This window comes from Chiloscyllium punctatum, chromosome 44 (assembly GCF_047496795.1).
Source record: "Chiloscyllium punctatum isolate Juve2018m chromosome 44, sChiPun1.3, whole genome shotgun sequence".
Lineage (NCBI taxonomy): Eukaryota > Metazoa > Chordata > Chondrichthyes > Orectolobiformes > Hemiscylliidae > Chiloscyllium > Chiloscyllium punctatum.
This window is the reverse complement of record NC_092782.1, coordinates 62375108-62398342: the sequence shown is the minus strand read 5'-3', so window position 1 is coordinate 62398342 and position 23235 is coordinate 62375108. Positions and strand designations below refer to the sequence as shown.

At 41.5% G+C, this 23235-nt stretch overlaps 1 protein-coding gene across 1 annotated transcript in view; it reads right to left on the bottom strand.

Annotated features, from left to right (window-relative positions):
* Nucleotides 1–21359, bottom strand: part of elapor2b (endosome-lysosome associated apoptosis and autophagy regulator family member 2b) — a 126449-nt gene extending 105090 nt beyond the window's left edge. The window contains exon 1 of the mRNA XM_072563084.1: nt 21099–21359. Within this exon, the coding sequence (XP_072419185.1) occupies nt 21099–21203 (105 nt within the window). The 5' untranslated portion in view covers nt 21204–21359. The remainder of the gene's footprint in view (nt 1–21098) is intronic.
* Nucleotides 21360–23235: the final 1876 nt, after the last annotated feature.

The window sequence follows — 23235 nt, the reverse complement described above, 5'->3', positions numbered from 1 at the left end:
GCAGGTTCAGAAAGATAAATCAAAAAAGTTTGGGTTTAGAGACAGAAGTTGACAGGTATTTATGCTATTAATTACCAGACTTAACATGTTGAGGTGAATTTACTGAATATTTAAGGTATAAATTCAGAAATTTCAAAATGATGGATAATTGATGGTGAAATCTTATTTTGATAAAGCAAACAGCACAAATTGATCAGCGTTTTATGCCCATTCAGAGAAATTTCTCCCTCATCATACGTTGCAGCTGATTTACGTGAGAATAGGCAAATCACTGATATTTTAAGTAAATTCAGGGTAAAATCATTGATATTATTTCCATCATAGGCATTCTCAAAAAAATAACAAACTTTCTGACAATTACAATGTTTAAAAAGCATCTGGATGTGTATATGAATAGAAAGGGTTTAGAGGAATATACATCAAGTGCCTTTAACATGGGACTAGAATAATGGAGAATCTCTGGTCAGCATGGACACGTTGGACTAAAGGATCTGTTTCTGTACTGTACAACTCCATGACTCTAAGTGATTTTCATTAAAAACAAAGAACAAAACGTTTAGGTTTAGGGATGGTTTTTTTCATGCAATCATGAAGACTCTAACAGTTTCCTATAATGATATAAAATATAAAGCCACTCAAAAATTTCAGCAATTCCAGATTTTGTTGACAGAGAGCTTAGGTTCAGCAGTCACATGAAGGTCTGCTTTTCCTGGCAAATAATCAATTGCTTTGAGCTAAAGAACCAGGGAAATCAGTGATGGTTATTGTGCTGTTGAGATTTTGATTAGTTTTGAAGGGTTTTAACACTCAACAGCCTATAAACATTTCATAAACGACCTACACGTTTACAACCTGAAAAACAGACTTATCACTTTATTCCCTTGCAGAGTGCATAGGCTTCAGGACTACCCTATTTTTACTAAAATAAAGCACAGAACTGGAAATCTGAAACAAAAACAGAGAGCGCTAGAGAAATTCAGCAGGTCATAGAGTCATGTACAGCATAAAAACAGACCCTTCAGTCCAACCTGTCCACACTGACCAGTTATCCCAACCCAATCTAGTCCCACGTGCCAGCGCCTGGCCCATATCCCTCCAAACCCTTCCTATTCATATACCCATCCAAATGCCTCTTAAATGTTGCAATTGTACCTGCCTCCCCCACATCCTCTGGCAGCTCATTCCATACATGTACCACCCTCTGCGTGAAAAAGTTGCCCCTTAGGTCCCTTTTATATCCTTCCCCTCTCACCCTAAACCTATACCCTCTAGTTCTGGACTCCCCCACCCCAGGGAAAAGACTTTGTCTATTTATCCTATCCATGCCCCTTGTAATTGTGTAAACATCTTTAAGGTCACCCCTCAGCCTCTGATGCTCCAGGGAAAACAGACCCAGCCTGTTCAGCCTCTCCCTGTAGCTCAGATCCTCCAACCCGGGCAACATCACTGTGAATCTTTTCTGAACCCTTTCAAGTTTCACAACATCTTTCCGATAGGAAGGAGACCAGAATTGCACGTAATATTCCAACAGTGGCCTAACCAATGTCCTGTACAGCCGCAACATGACCTCCCAACTCCTGTACTCAATACGCTGACCAATAAAGGAAAGCATACCTTCTTCACTATCCTATCTACCTGCGACTCCACTTTCAAGGAGCTATGAACCTGCACCCCAAGGTCTCTTTGTTCAGCAACACTCCCTAGGACCTTACCATTAAGTGTATAAGTCCTGCGAAGATTTGCTTTCCCAAATGCAGCACCTCGCATTTATCTAAATTAAACTTCATCTGCCACTTCTCAGCCCATTGGACAATCTGGTCAAGATTCTGTTGTAATCTGAGGTAACCCTCTTCGCTGTCCACTACACCTCCAATTTTGGTGTCATCTGCATACTTATTAAATGTACCTCTTATGCTCGCATCCAAATCATTTATGTAAATGACAAAAGGTAGAGGGCCGAGCACCGACCCTTGTGGCACTCCACTGGTCACAGGCCTCCAGTCTGAAAAACAACCCTCCACCACCACCCACTGTCTTCTACCTTTGAGCCAGTTCTGTATCGAAATGGCTAGTTCTCCCTGTATTCCATGAGATCTAACCTTGCTAATCAGTCTCCCATGGGGAACCTTGTCGAACGCCTTACTGGAATCCATATAGATCACATCTACTGCTCTGCCCTCATCAATCTTCTTTGTTACTTCTTCAAAAAACTCAATCATGTTTGTGAGACATGATTTCCCATGCACAAAGCCATGTTGACTATCTCTAATCAGTCCTTGCCTTTCCAAATACATGTACTAGCATTTTTGGAGAGAAAGACATTTCGAGTCCAGTGACCCTTTGTCTCTTGACTCTCAAAAGCTTCACCCTGTTTCTGTCTCCACAGATGCTGCTAAACCTGCTGCATTCTTTGTATTTGTTTCAGATTTCCAGCATCTGCAATGTTTTGCTTTTAAACACTTTATTGAAAGCCTTTTGAAAGTTCAAATATATTACATCTAACATATCTGCCTTATTTATTCTCTCTGTTAATTCTTTGAAATAATTCAGTAGGATTAGTTACCTTTTGGAAGCTGACCAAGTCACTAAAATTCAGCTGCATTTTAAAGTTCCTGGGAAGTGGGGGTTGATGGGTAGGAGGTGTAAATTGGTCTGAAATTCTTGGGTAAACCTTTTTAAGCTTCCTTTTTATACCTAAGAATCAAATGAGCTGTCTGCCTGTTGCTGTATTGGTGGTAATGTAATACTCTATAGTTAGGCGGCTGTTTGTGATCAGCACAGACTCAAATCAGACAAAAGATCTTTTTCTGTTGAAGTGCTTATGCCCAAAATGTCGACTCTCCTGCTCCTCGAATGCTGCCTGACCTGCTGTGCTTTTCCAGCACCGCTCTAATCTTGACTCTAATTTCCAGCATCTGCAGTACCCACCTATACCTCTAAGACTATGTTAATTTTCTTTTGTTTTTTATGTTTGAGAATATTTACTTAATTTTTATATTCCTTGATAATTTAAGTCCACCATTTGTCTTTGCCTGTCTGATTGTTCTTTGGATTCTTTATTTCCCAGTCAATATTCTACATTACCTGTTACCATCCTTTCCTTTATGGTATATGCACTTAATGGATATCTTTCTGTTTAGTTTCACTTTTTCTCTTGTATCGGAATTCCTCCATGATCTGCTATTACTGTTTAGTTTCACTTGCTTTAGCAGGAAATATTTTACCAAAACTGTATTGTTCACTGTTTTTAATGTTCCCACACCTCTTCAATTTGCTTTGCCAGTACATCTTTCCCAGTTTTGTTTATTTACCTCGATTAATTCTCATCCTTTACAATCGTTTCTTTCCTTTGATTTTTGTCTTATTTTTGTCATTTGCAATCGTTTAAAACTTTGTCATTTTGTGACCACTATTGCAAAGTCATTCTCCTGCACTCACTTCCCTTATATACTCTGGTTCATTTCCTATCATTCCATTCAGCAATGTTGTTTTGAAGAAGAATTGTTTTGGACTCAAAACATTAATTCGGTTTCTCTCTCCACTGATGCTGCCAGACATGCTGACTTTGTGCAGCACTTTCTGTTTTGCTTCAATGTTCCCTCTTGGGTTGGTCATTTTACAAACAGGGTCAGAAGGAAATCTGTACGTACTTGTGAAATCTTTTGTTCATTTTCCTTGTTCTACTTTTTATCTGAATTCATTTGCTATTAAATAAATATCTCACATGATTTTAATCAAAGTCCTTTAGTCATTTCTTTACTCCTTACTCTTTTCTAACATTAGCTCAACTATAGTATACTTTGACTAATGTGATTGATCTTGTCTTTTATTTCAATCCATATGATTCTGTTTTTAATCTTCTGCTAGTTAAGTGTCTTTTTGCCTTCTGCATTATGTAATTTCTAACGAGTACAGCTACCCTATGTGATTCGTCTGCACTGACCTTCCTAATTAGGCTGTAACCTGCAACAATTTTACTATCAGTCTTGTTCTTTGACAGCGATCTTTCATAGTGATTCCTATTACACCTGATTCCTGATTCTAGATTATTATTTCCAGCCCTCTTATATTATTCCAGATGCTATATGTATTAAATATGAGACATATGAGCCTGCCCACTACCTACGGGTGACACGATGGCTCAATGGTTAGCACTGCTGTCTCACAACGCCAGGAACCTAGGTTCAATTCCAATCTTGGGTGACTGAGTGGAGTTTGTACAATCTCCCCGTGTGGGTTCTCTCTGGGTGCTCTGGTTTCGTCCCACAGTCCAAAGATGTGTAGGTTAGGTGCATTGGCCATGGGAAATTATCCCTAGTGTTCAGGGGATGTGTAGGTTAGGTGCATTAATCACAGGGAATGGATCTGGGTGGGATACTCTTCAGAGGGTTGGTGTGGGCTTGGTTGGCCAAATAGCCTGTTTCCACAGGGGTTATATGACTCTTCTGTAGGGATTTTCTGACAAGTGAATACAATCAGAGCTGATCTGATTTCGCGTTGACACCTACTATCCAAAATTCATTGATTAGATTAGATTAGATTACTTACAGTGTGGAAACAGGCCCTTCATTTGTGAGATGGGAGTGTTGCCAGCAAGGCCATCATTTATTGCCCATCCCATATTGTCCTGGACATATTGAAGTGCTGCAGTCATTTGGGTGGCACAGTGGCTCAGTGGTTAGCACTGCTACCTCACAGTGCCAGGGACCTGGGTTTGATTCCTGCCACGGGTGACTGTCTGTGTGGACTTTGCACATTCTCACTGCATGTGCATGGGTTTTCTCTGAGTGCTCTGGTTTCCTTCCACAGTCGAAAGATACGCAGGTTAGGTGGATTAGGCAAAAGTGAGGACTGCAGATGCTGGAAATCAGCGTTTAGATTAGAGTGGTGCTTGAAAAGCACATCAGGTCAGGCAGCACCCGAGGAGCAGGAAAATCAACGTTTCAGGCAAAAGCCCTTCATCAGGAATGGAAGCAGGGAGCCTCCGGGGTGGAGAGATAAGTTGGGTGGGTGGATTAGGTTAGGTGGATTGTCCATGGGAAATGTAGGGATAGAGTAGATCTGGGTGGGATGTTCTTTGAAGACTTGATGGGCTGAATGGCCTGCTTCTACACTTTAGGGATTCTGTGATTCATTCAGCTACAGGTAGATTCACAACATTAAGCTGGAGGATTATAGGATTTTAGAGTCATAGAGATGTACAGCATGGAAACAGACCCTTCAGTCCAACCCATCCATGCCGCCCAGATATCCCAACCCAATCTAGTCCCACCTGCCAACACCAGCCCATATCCCTCCAAACCCTTCCTATTCATATACCCATCCAGGCGCCTTTTAAATGTTGCCATTGTATTCGCCTCCACCACTTCCTCTGGCAGCTCATTCCATACACGTACCACCCTCTGCGTGAAAAAGTTGCCCCTTAGGTCCCTTTTAAATCCTTCCCGTCACCCTAAACCTATGCCCCTCTATTTCTGGATTACCCCACTCCAGAAAAGAGACTTTGTCTATTTATCCTATCCACGCCCCTCATGATTTTATAAATCTCTATAAAGTCACCTCTCAGCCTCTGACACTCCAGGGAAAACAGCCCCAGCCTGTTCAGCCTCTCCCTCTAGCTCAAATCCTCCAACCCTGTCAACATCCTTGTAAATCTTTTCTGAACCCTTTCAAGTTTCACAACATTTTTCCGATTGGAAGGAGACCGAATTGCACGCAATATTCCAACAGTGGCCTAACCAATGTCCTGTACAGCCGCAACATGACCTCCCAACCCCTGTACCCAATACTCTGACCAATAAAGGAAAGCATACCAAACGCCTTCTTCACTATCCTATCTACCTGCAACTCCACTTTCAAGGAGCAATAAACCTGCACTCCAAGGTCTCTTTGTTCAGCAACACTCCCTAGGACCTTCCCATTAAGTGTATAAGTCCCGCTAAGATTTGCTTTCCCAAAATGCAGCACCTCGCATTTATCTGAATTAAACTCCATCTGCCATGAATGATCAATTATGAATGATCATAACTTATTAAGTTAAAGTATGAGCTTGTTGAGCTTTTTAAACTGACTAACTGAGTATGAAAGTTATGTAAAGCTCCAAATTGTTCTATTGTCTTGTCTTGCTTGGCTGTGCCTTAAAGTTCAACTTACTCCCCCCAAAAAAAATAAATTAGACAGTTAAAGACAGGGCCTACCCACAAGTTCAAAGCAGTAAGTGATACTTAATATCAGAAATAAGGTTAGATAAACAGAAAATGCTGGAGATAAAGGTAAGAAGATTCTTTAAAGTACAGTCATATTGGAATCAAATGTTAACTCTCTTTCTCTCTCCACAGATGCTGCCACACCTGCTGAATTTCTCCAGTATTGCCTGTGTTTGTTACAATAATGTGTTTTGCTAGCTTGCTGTAATTTTTAACATACTTCAGAGCAATGCAGACACAACACTAGTTTCTAATTGTGTAAGATTTATTCACAAGTATTTTAAAATATTGATCCAGTCATTCTATGTCTGCACCACATTTATCCCAGCTCTAGATCATTTGTGTATACTTCAGCTCTGTGTCTACATCCAGGGTTAACCGTCCGAGTAAAGAAGATAAAGATCAGTTACCAGCCTCGCATAATCGAACACTGAACCAATTGAACATGACAGATAATAAAACGACACAGTAGACTCATAACACAGGTCAAAACATGTGGAGCCAGAGAACGATCATTATTCCTGCCATTATTAGGGCAAAGGTAGGATGTTCACTGATGATTGCACAGTGTTCAATGCCATTCACAAATCTACCGATACTGAAGCAGTTCATTTCCATATTCAATAAGGCATGGACACATCCCCGGGCTTGTGCTAATAAGAGGCAAATAACGTGCACTTAGCTAATGCAAAGCAAATGAGCATCTCCCTTACCATTACCATTGCTGAATTCCGCTACCCATTAGCAACTCAGTGCTCACCACTGATCAGAAACCAAACAAGGTCAGTCATACAAAAACAATATAAGAGCACATCAGCAGCTGAGATCTACGTGAAGAGATATTCACCTCTTGCCTCCCTGGTTTTCCTTAGTGCCTAGCTATAATGATACTTGTTTGAAATATAAAGTTAAAAATCACACAACACCAGGTTATAGTCCAACAGGTTTAATTGGAAGCACACTAGCTTTTGGAGAGCTTTTGAAAGCTAGTGTGCTTCCAATTAAACCTGTTTGACTATAACCTGGTGTTGTGTGATTTTTAACTTTGTACACCCCAGTCCAACACCAGCATCTCCAAATCATGTTTGAAATATAGGTTTGGTTGAGAAATAATTATAACTAATAAGGTAGGATATACACAAATGTTAAAATAATGTAAAAGATAAAGATTCACGTTGGAATTAACCACAAAAGCTCCATCCCAGCTCTCAGGGAAAGAATGTACCTGTTATACCAGAAAGGGGATATAAAGATGGCACATATATGCTATTAATTAAATTAGCGCTCAGTACAAAGAATACAAATGTATAAACAAAAGGTTAGTCACTGAAAAGACACATGGTAAAATCATTCCTGGGCATGAAAGCAAAATGTTAATTACAGGAGAAAGGCAGGAACCATTTAACTGTCAAGAATAGCAAAAATGCTATCACACAAATACCATTAGAGACTAGGGTAAGAGAACACATAAACACAGAATTGTTTTTTAACTGATAAATCTTTATCAAAGCATTTTTTTAAGATTGAAAGATTAGGGAAGAGATGTAAGAAATAAAGTGTATGAAACATTACAAATACATTGATTTGATAAAAACTCAAAACTTCATAAAGGAGACTTTATCAAATAGTTAAGGAATAATGTGAAAAATAATGCAGCATTGTTGGCTAGTAGTAGACGGAAAGTATTCAGCCTGGAGCTCGGTGACCAGTGGTTTTCTACAGGGATCTGTTCTAAGACCTATGCTCTCTGTGATTTTTATAAATGACTTGGGTGAGGGAGTGGAAGGGTGGGTTAGTAAGTTTGCCAACACAAAGGTAGTGGAGTCATAGAATCCCTACATAGAATCATAAAATCCCTATCGCGTGGAAACAGGCCCTTCAAACAGGCCTAACGAGATCACACCAACCCTTCAAAGAGTAACCCAGCCAGACCCAATTCCCTTCCCTATTACTCTACATTTACCTCTGACCAACGCATCTAACCAACATATCCCTGAACACTATGGGCAATTTAGCATGGTTAATTCACCTAACCTGCACATCTTTGGATTGTGGGAGGAAACCAGAGCACCTGGAGGAAACCCACACAGACACAGGGAGAATGTCTGTGTGGAATTTGCAGTCACCCGAAGCTGGATTTCAACTCAGGTCCCTGGCACTGTGAGGCAGCAGTACTAACTACTGAGCCACTGTATGGAGGGCAGTTGTAGGTTGCAGCGGGACATTGACGGGATGCAGAACTGGACTGATAAGTGGCAGATGGAGTTCAACCTGGAAGCATGTGAAGTGATTCATTTTGGAAGGTCGAATTTAAATGCAGATTACAGGTTAAAGCCAGGACTCTTGTGGAGGAACAGAGGGATCTTGGGTCCATGTCCATAGATCCCTCAAAGTTAACAACCCTATCAACTTGGAGAAAGTGAGGTCTGCAGATGCTGAGATCAGAGTCGAGAGTGTGTTGCTGGAAAAGCACAGGAGGTCAGGCGGCATCCGAGCAGCAGGAGAATTGATGTTTCTGGCCAGAGCCCGTCATCAGGAATCATTCCTGTGTCGATTCTCCTGCTCCTCGGATGCTGCCTGACCTGCTGTGCTTTTCCAGCACCACACTCTCAACCCTATCAACTTGGATGGCAAGAAGGCATATGGTGTGTTGACTTTCATTCGCAGGGAAGATTGAGTTTAAGAGCCATGAGGTTATGCTGCAGCTCTATAGAGTCCTGGTTAGACCCCACAGAATATTGTGTTCAGTTCTGGTCGCCTCATTATAGCAGGGATAGAGTGCAGAGGAGATTTACCAGGATGCTGCCCGGACAGGAGGGCATGTCTTATGAAGAAAGATTGAGGGAGCTAAGACTTTTCTCACTGGAGTAAAGAAGGGTGAGAGGTGACTTGATGGAGGTGTACAAGATGATGAGAGGCGTAGAGAGAGTGGATTATCAAAAGACTTTCTCCCAGGGTGAAAATGGCTATCATGAGGGGCCATAATTTTAAGGTGATTGGAGGAAGGTTTAGGGGAGATGTCACAGATAGGTTCTTTGCACAGAGATAAGAGTGTGGTGCTGGAAGAGCACAGCAGGTCAGGCAGCATCCGAGAAGCAGGAAAATCGACATTTTGGGCAAAAGACCTTCATTAGGGGTTGTGGGTGCACGGGATGCACTGCCAGCAATGGTAGGTAGTAGAGTCAGATACATTAGGGACATTTAAGTGACTCTTGGATAGGCGCACAGATCATAGTAAAATGAAGGGTATGTAGGTTAGTTTGATCTTAGAGTAGGATACAAGGTTGGCACAACATCGAGGGCTGAAGGGCCTGTACTGTGCTGTACTGTTCTATGTCTACGTTTTATTACCTGTAAGTGGAGGAACACATACCCACATTTGCAAAGTAGGAACTGTGCAAATATTATAAAAGTAAGACTGCTTCATTGAAATTTGCAAATTATTGGGGACCCTTACAGAACACTTCTCTGAAGATATTTTCTTCAACTGGGAAAAGATCTCTCACACTCAGGCCTTTCAAGTAAAATTTTAAATATCGATGGGCATTTTATTCCAACATCTTCTCAGATATTCTTGAATAGTTGCAAGCAACATTAAATTGGATTCTGTTAGGTTGGTATTCCAGCTTTTGCTAATTTTGGTACAGCAATATACTAATCCACTTGAAGTATATTGCTTGTTAATTTCTGTTAATAAAATTGTAAAATTAGCAAATTGGCTCATTTAGGTTTTTTGTAATAATCAAGTCAAACCCTAATATAGAACATAGAACATTTCAGCACAGAACAGGCCCGTTGACCCTCAATGTTGCACCAACTTGTGGAACCAATCTGAAGCCCATCAAACCTACACTAATCCATTCTCGTCCATATGCCTGTCCAATGACCATTAAAATGTCCTTAATGTTGGCGGGTCTACTACCATTTCAGGCAGTGTGTTCCACGCCCCTGCTACTCTGAGTAAAGAAACTGCTTCTGACATCTGTCCTGTATCTATCACCCCTCAATTTAAAGCTATGTCCCCTCATGCTAACCATCACCATCTGAGGAAAAAGGCTCTCCCTATCCACCCAATCTAACCCTCTGATTATCTTATATGTCTTAATTAAGTCACCTCTCAACCTTCCTCTCCCCAACAAAAACAGCTTCAAGTCCCTCAGCCTTTCCTCGTAGGTCCTTCCCTCCATACCAGGCAACATCCTTGAGTAAATCTCCTCTAAACCCTTTCCAAAGCTTCCACATCCTTCCTATAATGAGGTGACCAGAACTATATGCAGTACTCCAAGTGCGGCCGCACCAGAGTTTCGTACAGCTGCAGCATGACCTCATGGTTCCAAAACTCACTCCATCTACTAACAGAAACTAACACACCGTATGTCTCCTTAACAACCCTATCAACCTGGTGGCAACTTTCAGGGATCTATGTACCTGGACACCAAGATCTCTCTGCTCATCTACACTACCGGGAATCTTACCATTAGCCCAGTGCTCTGCATTCCTGTTGATCCTTCCAAAGTGAATCAGCTCACACTTTTCTGCATCTTAGACACTTTTATATACTTATACACTTCCTTATGTGTTTCCTGAAGAGAAATCCCAAATCCAGAAAATATCTAGGAAGTTTGTTGCATACCTGAGGCTTATTAAAATTAAACAAACTATTTGGATGAAAGGAACATTTGCAGTCAGCTGGTTCTCCTGTGGGATAGTTACCTAAATCCCACTAACAATCCCAAAACTAAGCATTTGTGGAATTAACTAGGTCAAATGCAGCAGGTGAGTATTATCAGGGGAATACTCCTTGCGTAAGTTAACTTTAAAGGAGAATAAAAAGTTATAAATCATTTCATGTCCACCATCTACAAGGCATTAATCAGAAGTGTGATAGAATATTCCCCACTTGCCTGAATAAGTGCAGCTCTAATATTTAAGAAGCTTGACACCATCTAAGACAAAGCAGCCTGCATGACTGAAACCCAATTCACTACCTTTAAACACAAGACCATAAAACCATAAGATATATTAGCAAATTAGGCCATTCAGCCCATCAAGCCTGCTGCATCATTTAATCATAGATAATATGTTTTTCAATCCCCATTCTCCTGCCTTTTCCCCATAACACTCCATCCCCTTACCACTCAAGAACCTATCTATTTCTGTCTTAAATACACTCACTGACTTGGTCTCCACAGTCCTCTGTAGCAATGAATTCCACAGATTTCCCACTCTCTGGCTGAAGAAATTCCTGCTCATCTCAGTGTTAAAGGGTCATCCCTTCACTCTTTCTACTGGTGGAAACATCTTCTCAATGTCCACTCTATCCAGGCTTCTAAGTATTCTGTAAGTTTCAATATAATCCCCCCTCATCTTTTTGAACTCCATCAAGTACTGACCTGGAGTCCTCAACTGCTTCTTGTATGACAAGCCTTTATTGCGGGATCAATCTTGTAAACCTCCTCTGGACTCCCTACAATGGCAGCACATCCTTCCTTAGATGTGGGGCCCAAAACTGCTTGCAATATTCCAAATGCAGTCTGACCAGAGATTATACAGCCTTAGCAGTACCTCGCAGCTTGTGTGCTCGCCATCTTGAAATGAATGCTTATATTGCATTTGCCTTCCTAATTACCATCCAACCCCGAATTGAATTGAATTGAATTCATTGTCACGTGTACCAAGGCACAGTGTAAAGCTTTGTCTTGTAACCAATACAGGCAGATCACAGAGTTAAGTAGCATTGATAGTAAATAATAGGTAAACAGCGGCAAAATCAAAAACGCAGGTGCAAGTTATCCTTAAGAGAATCCTGTACTAGGACCTCCAAGTCCCTTAGTGCTTCAGATTTCTGAAGCCTTTCCCCATATAGAAAATAGTCTACATCTCTATTCTCCCCAGCAAAGTGCAAAACCTCACACTTTCCCACGCTGTATTCCATCAGTCACTTCTTTGCCCATCTCCTAGCGTGTCCAAGTCCTTCTGCAACCTTCCTGCTTCCTCAACACGACCTCTCCCTCTATCAACCTGGTATCATCTGCAAACTTAACAACAATCCCCACATCTGCAAACTGAGCAATAAGCCCCTCATTAATGTATAATGTGAATAATTGTGGTCTCAATGCTCAACCCTGAGGAACCCCACTGGTCATCAGCTGCCATCCTGAACAATGACCCCTTTATCTTAATCTCTGCCTTCTACAAATCAGCAAATCCTCTATCCACCTTCCTACTAACACAATGGACTCTTACCTTATTTACCAGCTTCCTGTGTGACACCTTGTGAAATACCTTCTAGAAATCCAAATAGATCACGTCCACTTGCTTTCCTTTGTCCAACTTGGTTGTTAGTGCCTCAAAGAACTCTAACAGATTAGCCAGGCATGACCTCCCCTTGAAGTTGTGCTGACTGAGCCCTATTTTAATGTGAACATCCAAGTACTGTTTGATGTCATCTCTAAAAATGGACTCTCAAATCTAACCAATGACTGAAGTCAGGCTAACTAGTCTATAGTTTCCTGTCTTCTGCCTCTGTCCTTTCTTAAACATGGATGATCACCATTTTCCAATCCTCTGGGACCCTTCCTGACTCCAGTGATTCCTGAAAGATCACCACCAATGCTTCCAAAGTCTCCACAGCTGTCTCCTTCAGATTGCTGGTGTGTAGCCCATCTCTTCCACAAGATTTATCTTCCTTCAGACCTTTTAACTTCCCTAGCACCTTTGCCTTAGAGATGGCCACCCCGACTCTCTTGAAGTTCTGATATGCTACAGTGTATATATATTCAGTACCTAATCAGTTCCTCTGCCATTTCTTTGTTTCCCCATTACTACTTCTCCAGCCTTATTTTCCAGTACTCCAATGTCTGCTCTTTTCTCTGTCATCCTTATCTAATACAAAAATCTCTTGCAATCTTCTTTTATATTAGCAATTGGCTTGCCCTCCTACTTCACACTGCCACTACCCCCTGACCCTTTTGCTTTTGTTTATGTGCTGTCCCTGATGTCCCTTGTCAGCCATGATTACCTAGCCCTCCCCTCAGGATGTTTCTTCTTTTTGGGATTAATTTCTGCTGCAATTCCTGAATTATCCCCCAGAAACTCCTGCCATTGCTGCTCCATCGTTTCCCCTGCTAGGCTCCCCTTTCCAATCAACTCTGGCCAGCTCCTCCCTCCAGCTTTATAGTTCCCCTTTACTCAATTGTAATCCCGTTACATCTGAATCCAGCTTCTCCCTCTCAACTGCAGGATGAATTCTATCGTGTTATGGTCACCAACCCCCAGAGGTTCCTTCACCTTAAGGTAGAGTAACCAGATCAGCCATGATGTTGTTTAATGGCAGAACAGGTTTGAGGGACTGAGTGCCCCACTCCAGTTCCTATGTTTATGCCTGAATTTATAAAGGGTCTCAAACATTATAACAGCTCTCAGCAATGTTATTACTCATTGAGAATATACAACAGTGACAGAGAAAGAGGGGGCATTATGGAACCTAACATGAGAATTAGAAATCTGTTTCTGTCCAACACTGAGCTACTGGAACTAAATCAAAACTACAGCAGACTATGACAACTCACCATAGTCCCTTACCACCCTTATACAACATGGCACTGATTTATAAAACATGGACTCTAGGTTTATGAGCTGTTGGAGACCATTCAGCCCTTCGAGCTGGTGCCACCGTTCAACAAAGGTATTCATTTACCTCAATCCCATCTTCCAGATCCTATGATTCCTTCAATGCCCAATTAATCTCTGTCTGGAATACAACCAGGATCTAAGCGTCCACAGCTCTCTGAGGGAGGGATTCCAAAATTTACTGCTCTCTGACTGAAGACATTTCTCTCCATCTCAGACCAACATAGCCGATCCTTCAGAGTGAGATTGTGAACTTGTGTTCTCAATTCCCCAACCAGTAAGCGATTTGTGGTAGCTCCACATGAAAAAAAATCAAGCAAACCTTCTAGAATATTAGAGATGGTGTTAATGCAATCTAGAACCTCAGGCTAGTGTTCTGAGGACATGGGTTCAAATCTCAGCATGGACGGATGACGAAAATTTGAATTCAACAAAAATCTGGAATTATGAAGCAAGCTGATGGGTGTCCATATTATCATTGTTTTTAAAAACCATCTGGTTCACTGATGTCCTTGAGGGAAGGAAACTTTATCTGGTCTGGTCTACACGTGACTCCAGACCCGCAGTGATTCTTAGCAACCCTCTGTCATTTTCCATCTACAGAATGAAATGAAGCACGTACACCCAGGGTCCTTCGAAAGCATTTTCCAAACCTGTAACCTTTACCACTTGGAATGACAGAGGCACCAGGTGCATGGGGGCATCATGCCTGCAAGTGCCCCTTTGAGCCACACACCATCCTGACTTGGAGCTATCTCTGTTCCTTCATTGTCACTGGGTCAAAATTCTAGGACTCCTTCTCTACAGTACCATGGTACCATGTGGTACCTACATCACATGGACAATAGCTGGTTAAGAGAGCAGCTCATCACCAAGGCAGTTTCTCGTGGACAATTAGGAATCGCCAATAAATGCTAGCAGAATGGAGAGCAAGCAGGTTCCAAATTAATATAGAATTCAGACTAAAAGTGCCTGGTCAGATTGACAATGATGGGTATGGCACTCCATAAGGATCAACACTGGTTGTTTACTATTCATATAAATGATCTGCACTTTGAAATGGTTAATTATATTCAAGTGATTTTTCCACTGATCGGAGTCCTGTATTGCTTACTGCAGAATGGAAACAGTGTGCTGGGCTAGATGGAGTTCTTTGTCATAAAAATTCTTCTGAAATAATATTAACTGTTATTTCAAGTAAAGGCCATCTCCTAGGAAACATGACCTTAAATTCAGTTGTTTTGGCTGCAATTAATATTGATAGTAGGGTAATTGTACAAACAAAACAAGCAATTTTGCTGCTTTGGTGCAATTCATAAACTTTGTTCTATTTTGAGACAAACAAATTACAGTAGGGTGTGTGGAAGAGATGCTACCCAATTAAACATCACAAGCCTGAGAACATGGTAAAAGCACTTGTTTTATGATGTGGAGCTGCTGGTTTTGGACTGGGGTGGACAAAGTTAAAAATCACACAACACCAGGTTGTAGTCCAACAGGTTTAATTGGAGGCACTAGCTTTCAGAGCGCTGGTCCTTCATCAGCTCCAAATGAGTGTGCTTCCAAATGAACCTGTTGGACTATTACCTGACAGTTTTTTTGTGTCACCAGTAAGCACCAGAGGAAACCTAATTCTCATCAGTGAAATCATTTAACAAAAATAATCAATCTGTTCATTTTTATGAAACCCTCAAAAGACAAAACAAAAGGAAGGTGTTGTTCTTTTCTCCAGAAGTAGGGCTGATGAAGGGCTTTTTCCTCAAAACATCGATTTTCCTGCTCCTTGGATGCTGTCTGGCCTGCTGTGCTTTTCCAGCACCACTCTAATCTTGAATGTGAAATACATGACAATGTGGTAACAATGGGTTTATTCTACTTACAGACATTAAGATTATAAGATAGAGGAGCACAAACAGGCCATTCAGTCCATCAAGCCCACTCCACCACTCACTGAGTTCATGGCTGATCTAATAATCTTAAACATCAACTTTCCTGTCTTTTGCTTATAACCTTTGATTCTTTTACTGATTAAAATTTGTCTATCGCAGCTGTGAATATACTTAATGAACCAGCTCTACAGCTTTTGCCAAAAAAACTTCCACAGATTCACTAATCTGACCCATTACATTGAGATTCTACCCACTGGTCCAAGGCTCTCCCACAAAGGGAAATCAACCTCTCAGTGTCTGCCCCATCAAGCCCCCGAAGTAAACAAAAGGTCATGCCTCAATCTTCTAAACTCCACTGAGGACAGGCCCAACATACTCAACCTCTCCTCATAAGAATATCCTTCCAAAGCCAGAATCATTATGGTGAACCTCCTTGGAACTGTCCCCAATGGCAGTATACCTTCCCTCAGATATAGAAAAAATACTTTTCTCTCAAGAATAATTAACTTTTCAAAAATAACTTTTCTCTTTAAAAATGTTCTTCTTAACGAGCGGAAGAGAACTTTTACAGTATTCTAGGCATGGTCTAACTTGTGCCGTGTATAGTTTTGAATGAAATGCAAACATTCCAATTCCCTGGTGAACTTGGATGTGAGCATTTTGACATTTGTGCACAAAGCCTCCAAATTCTTCTGTGCTGTAGCTTTCTGTAGTCTTTCTCCACTTAAATAATATTCAAGTCCTCTACATTTCCTCCCAAAATGCACAGCCTCACATTTTTCCACATTATATTACATGCACTAAGTTTATGCCAACTTGTTTAACCTGTCTATAATCCCTCTGCAGACTCTTTGAGTCATCCTCACCACTTGCCTTCCCATCTATTATTCTGTCAATTGCAAACCTGGTAACAGTATCTTCACTTTCCTCATCCAAGTTATTATACATATTATAAATAAGATAGCCTTTACAGTAATCCCTCCGGCACTCCAGGAGCTAAATTACATCTGATACCTTTGGCTAATTGATTTCCATTATCATAACTCAGAACTTAAAATTAAATTTGCTCATCCACCTGCCTCTGCCATGCACTAGATATTTTGTTATTGTTTCCTTTACCAAATTACAAAGGACTACATAAAATTTTCAAATAAAATAAAATATTGCAGATGTTGAAAATATGAAATTAAAAACAGAAAGTGCTAGAAATACTCAGCAGGTCTGGCAGCATCAGAGATGAGAGATCAATCCTGACTTGGAAATACATCACCATTCCTTCACTGTCACTGAGTCAAAACCCTGGAATTCCCTCCCTAAGGGCATTGTGGGTCAACCCACAGCAGACGGACTGTAGCGATTCAAGAAGGCAGCTCACTACCACTTTCTTAAGAGCAACTAGGAATAGGCAATAAATACCAGTCCAGCCATAAACACCCACGGCCCACAAATGAATTTTTAAAAATAGTGTTAACATTTGAGAGATGAGTAATGTGTCTTGTTCAGTGTGAAACAAGACATTGGTGTCTAAATGGTATGCTTCACCATTGTCTCAAAAACATTGAAAGTAGAACATCATATCTGTCTTTGGCCATTCCTCCACATAAGCTTAACCTCAACAATTCTCCACCATTTTAGGTTGGCTTATGTCTTGTTTGTCAATCACACAGCACACCTGGGCCCAACCAAATTCCCTAAAGTATGCTGGCTGAGGTGAAGGAGAGGTAAACAACACAAGATTGACGAGATGAAAATAGCAACAGCCAATCTGAATGCATCACATGTTGTGTCTGCTGCAGTGAAACCAGCTCTATGGGTCAATATGACAGGCATGGAAATTCAATTTTAACATCAAAATGTTCGTGGTCATTCCACAAACTAAAAATAACTAAAATGAAATAAGGACTTTTCTAATACATTTGATATATAATGCAAATTATATATACCAAAGTATTTCTGATAATAAGTATTGTCGTGTTCCTTATTAAATTTTACAATTGAAAATTACTTTTCACCATAATTAAGCCAAAGAGCCCTTTTCCAGCATGTAATTAAGAATCCTCAAATTTTGGTCATACACTTAAAGTACTATAAACCTTTTCAACATACCAACAAGAGGAGCATTATGCAATTCTATTCAGAAGAAAATTACAAATACAAATGACAAAAGGTGATATATAATGTGACCATGTCTTGTGCAAGGCTTTGTTCTGTTAAAACTCTGCTAAATAATAGAAGGGTGGATAGTGTATGATCCATTGGACATTTGTATCTCAATCCTGTACATTAACAAACAGAAGAAGACATGAATGTTGGTTTAACAAAGAGGCTATTCACACATAATGGGCACTCAATTCAAAATGGATAAAGTCTTTACAAAAAAATAAACTTTGTTGTAAACAAACATTGCTCCATGATGAATCACAATGAAACATGATATCACTTGCACATGACAGTGACCCAAATGTCATGCTGCATTTACGTATAAAGACAGTATCCCGTTTATCAAGCTTATTTCAATTAAAATCCAGGCATAGGACACTAAAACAAATCAGGATAGAGAACTGTGAATAGATTAAATGAGAGTTGTGGTAGAAATAATGCATACAGAATATATCTTTCAAATGTAATTTCAACAATATTAAGTTCCCAGACATTGGAATATATCGATATGCTCCTTCAGCATGTTCGGTCATTGAGCAAGATTAAAGGTTTTTCCTCTCCCTGCTTTCACAGGATAAGGGCATTGCTGGCAAGGCTACCTTTTGTCACCAGTCATTAATTGCTAGATCAGTTCATAGAGCAGTTAAGAATCACCCACATTACTGTAGATCCACACACACAAAGGTCAGACCAAGTAAGGATAGTAGATTGACTTCCTGAAAGGATATTAACAAACCAACTGGGTTTTTGCAACAATTACCAATGACTGCAGAGTCACCATTGGAGTAGCTTTTGAGTCTCTTTTATTAAATTAAAATTTCTGCCACGGTTGGATTTTAAACCATGCCCCTATAGAAATAGTCTCAGGTGCTGGATTATTAGGTCAGTGATATTACCACTACACACCACTTCCACTAAATGCAGTGCCATGTGAAAAACATCTTTGTTCTATCCTTTTCGTGTCAAAACTCGATCAGTCAAGTCTCCTTCAAGTCGAGTATTGCTCCCATCTGTAGGAATCGCACTTTAAAAGGGGACATGTAGGTGATAAAGTGCAGAAAGTATTCACAAGCATTGTTCCAAGAAGAACTTTAGCTATACAGATAGATTGCATGGGTTGAGTCTAGCACTAGGTGAGGATGGGTGAATTGGTTCCCCTCTGAACAATTGCAGATGTGAACAGAACATGCCTGGAGCTTTATTCAATTTTGAGATGGCCCTTTCAACAAATCGGGGCTGGACTTTATTGAAAGTATTTATCATGAACCACATAGTTAAATCCATAGAAATGCATTGTGGTGATAACTGAGGTCAGAAATTAAGATTGGACAATTGCATATGTATGCAAACTGTTTAGGTAGGGTTTGTGCTTTTTGAAAACCAACCTGTTCAGAGATGCAACTACAAACCACTGGAGCAGATAGGACTTGAACCTAGGACTCTTGGCTCAGGGGAAAGGACACTACCACTCCACCATAACAGCCCTCATATGCAATTACCATTCCAGGTGCATGGTCAAGCCTTACACCAATGCTTACTCGCAGGAAAGTCGTCAAGTCTATTCCACAGGAGACAAGTAGAGCACACGTGTATCCAAACTCAATTTGTACTTCTCCTACCAAGCCGAGACCATAAGAAATAGGAACAGGTGTCGGCCTTTTGGCCCTTCAAGCCTGCTCCACCAATCAACAGGATCATGGCTGATCTGCAATTCCTCATGTCCACTTTCCTACTCTTCCCCATAACCCTTCGTTCCCCTGGTTGATCGAGAATCTATCGCAGCCTTAAATATACACAAGAACTCTGTCCCCACAGTTCTATGTAGCAAGACTCATTAATCTCTGAGAGGAGAAACTCCTCCTCATCTCAGTCTTAAATTGGCACCACATTATCCTGTGATTATACCCTCTGATCCTAGGCTCTGCCCTGAGGGGAAACATCCTCTCAGCATTCACTCTGTTAAGCCCCTGAAGAATCCCATACGCTTCAATGAGATCACCTCTCATTTTTCAAAACTCCAGTGAGTAGAGTCCCTACTATGTAGCCTTTGTTCATCAGACAATCCCTCCATCCCAGGGATCATCCCAGTGAACCTTCTCTGAACTGCCTCCAATGAAATGAGATTTTTCCTTAAATAAGGGGACCAAAACTGCTCACCTGTTAGTCATGAGATGAATATGAATTGCATAGGTGATGGTTTAGCCATTTGGGTGTTATTATAGGATAATATAAAATCATTAAATATCCATTGCAAATAACAAATAGATTGATAACAGTAGGTGTCACGCGAGGGTTACAGGGGAGCAGTGCCCCCGGTTTCTCCAGGGAATGTACTTGAGTCAGTATTTACCACAACTGCTTTCAGATCGCCTCTGCCCCGAACTTAAAACGCCGTTCAATTTCTTAAAGGTTAGCTCAAATAAAAATACCTGCGTACACGAAAACGGAGTCTCAATTATTTAAAGATCCCCAAAAGCTGTTTGAATAGTTTGAAAGGCATTCGTTTGGTTTCAAGTGAATGGTAATTGACTTTCACCTGTCCGGTGAACTGCACTGTAGTTTAGTCCCTGGTGACTGCTTTAAACAGGTAAGATTCGTGTTACAGATCTGTGCTTCTAGCGCTGCTGTGTACCCATGGTGTTGTCAGCGAGGTGACCGGGGCAATTAAAAAGGGCTTAAAGTGATAGGCAGGCAGTTCCAATTCAGTGGCTTCAATCCTTGGCCACTGATTTCCAGATTTGTTTGTTCACCAGCCCCGGGAATCCCTCAGAACTCCCAACTTCACGCTTTGTAAAGAGGGAGGAAATGGCATTAGTTTATCGCATCGCAGCGTTGAAAATGACTCCGATGGTTCAGTGCACCGCCCCAGAGGATTAAGCGTTTACCCAAAACACAACAATTGCTACCCGACGCGATGAGGCAAGCTTCTGCAAACTGCTGGAACACAGCAAATGCAGAATCAGGAGGCCAGCCCTGGAGAGGGGCAACGCAACCTCATTTTGAAAGGATTCTTATGAATGCAATAAGATACACAGAAATAATGATCAGCCCCTTATGAATGGGAAGGGGGGTGATGTTGCCTGGAAGATACATTGATGCTGTGCATTCACCGTCACATTCTCACCCCACCGCGATCAAACCCTGGATACAGAGCCCCTCTTCATTAAATCATGGCAGACAGAGGCGATAGGGAGCTGTCTCTGGGACTTACCTTGCCACACACTCGGAGATCTGAAGCCACAGCAGAGACCAGCAGCGCACTCAGGATGAAGGCTTTCGGAACCCAGGAGGAAGGGGCAAGCTCTGGCCAAGACATCTGGCTGCTGGCTGTGCACGGAATCACCAAGAGGCAGCTCACTCACTCACTCACTCACTCACACAGGCAGACAGTCTGCCTTTCACCCCCTCTCTCTCCCTGTGCCACAAATAAATCCAATCCCTTTCCTCCTCCTCCACCCAGGCTGCGCGTGCACCTCGCAGGGACCAGCCGGCACGTCATGCGCGCACCCGCCCTCAGGCGCGCGCCCTGTGCCTGGCGGGCGCGCGCGCCAGTTCTTCAGAGCTCTCTGCACATCCTTGTGTGTGTTTAGTAAATACATCCTCTGCCATCATCACCTTCCAGGTTCCTCAGTCTGGATCGCTTGAAATCCTTCGAGGGTCATTCAGTCTTCCTTCCTAAACCAGTCCTTCCCAGAATATCAAATCACTCTGACTTCCTCTAACCCGACAAGTTCAACCTCTCCAGCCTGGAAATGTAACTCGTCACTTTTTCTTTCCACTTTAAATAAAGCTGAAAATTAAAATTTGCTGTTCAGCCCTGCTATTTCAATGTCCTGTGTCAAAATTTGAAATATCCCAGAATTTGTAGTAACTAATATAAATGACCAATTTAAATGTTGAGTAGGCAAAAGTGAGGACTGCAGATGCTGGAAACCAGAGTCTAGATTAGAGTGGTGCTGGAAAAGCACAGCAGGTCAGGCAGCATCCGAGGAGCAGGAGAATCGACGTTTCGGGCAAAAGCCCTTCATCAGGATGCTTTTCCAGCATCACTCTAATCTAAAATTTAAATGTTGAGTCCACTAGGCCAGTATCGTCCAGAGTTTAGACAAATGAAAAGTAATCCAAATTGGAATGGATAAAGTTCTTAAGGGACAGAGCAGGTTAGATGCTCAGAGATTGCATTCTCTGGCAGTATTTCAGATGACAATAAACTAGGAAGAATTGTAAATTGTGAGGAGGGCAGTGTGGAACTCCGAAAGGACAAAGAGAAGTTGGTGAAGTGCTCAGATAGGTGACAGATGGGGCTCAATACAGAGGAGTGTGAGGTGATCCATTTTAGTGGGAAGAATATTTGAAAGACAATATAACTAGGAATATAAGTCTACAGGGATGCAGGAGCAAAGGGTCCTGGGTGTATATGTACACAGGTGGAAAGAGTAGTTAATAAGACATACATAGAGGGGCTGAAAATGTGTTGCTGGAAAAGCGCAGCAGGTCAGGCAGCATCCAAAGAGAAGGAGAATCGACGTTTCGGGCATGAGCCCTTCCTGAAGAAGGGCTCATGCCTGAAACGTCGATTCTCCTGCTCCTTGGATGCTGCCTGACCTGCTGCGCTTTTCCAGCAACACATTTTCAGCTCTGATCGCCAGCATCTGCAGTCCTCACTTTCTCCTATACATAGAGGGGCACAGAGTACACCAGCAGGGAGGTGATGTTGAACTTGTATAAGACACATGTTAGACCTCAGCTGGAGTATTGTAAAGATGTGTAGGCACCACATTACAGGAAAAATATGAATGCGTTTGTAAGAGTGCAGAATTGATTTATCGGCATGGTTTCGGGAGTGAGAAACCTCAATGCTGAGGATAGATTGAAGAAGTTGGGACTGTTCTCCTTCGAGAGAAAAGACTGAGAGGAGATCTGTTAGCAATTTTCAAAATCATGAGAATCTGGATAGAGTAGCGAGGGAGAAGCTGTTCCTGCTAGGAAGAAAAAAAAGAGAGGGCATACATTAAAGTGACGTACAAAAACAGCAAGGGTGATGTGCAAACAAGTGTTTTCACACAGCCAGGGGTTAGGGTGTGGAACACATTGCCTAGAATTGTGGTGGAGGCAGGTTCAATTGAAGCATCCAAGAGGGGCATAGGATGATTCAATTGGAATTGTTGTGCAGGAATATAGAGGGGAAAGGCAAGAGATTGGCATAGGTATTTGAAACTGTGCAGGAATGATGGGCTGAACAGTCTCCTTCTGTGATGTTTTACACTGGAGGGCACAGTCTCTGAAAAAAAGCTCAGCCATTTTGGAATGGGATACAGAGAAGTTTCTTCCTTCAAAGAATTAATAAT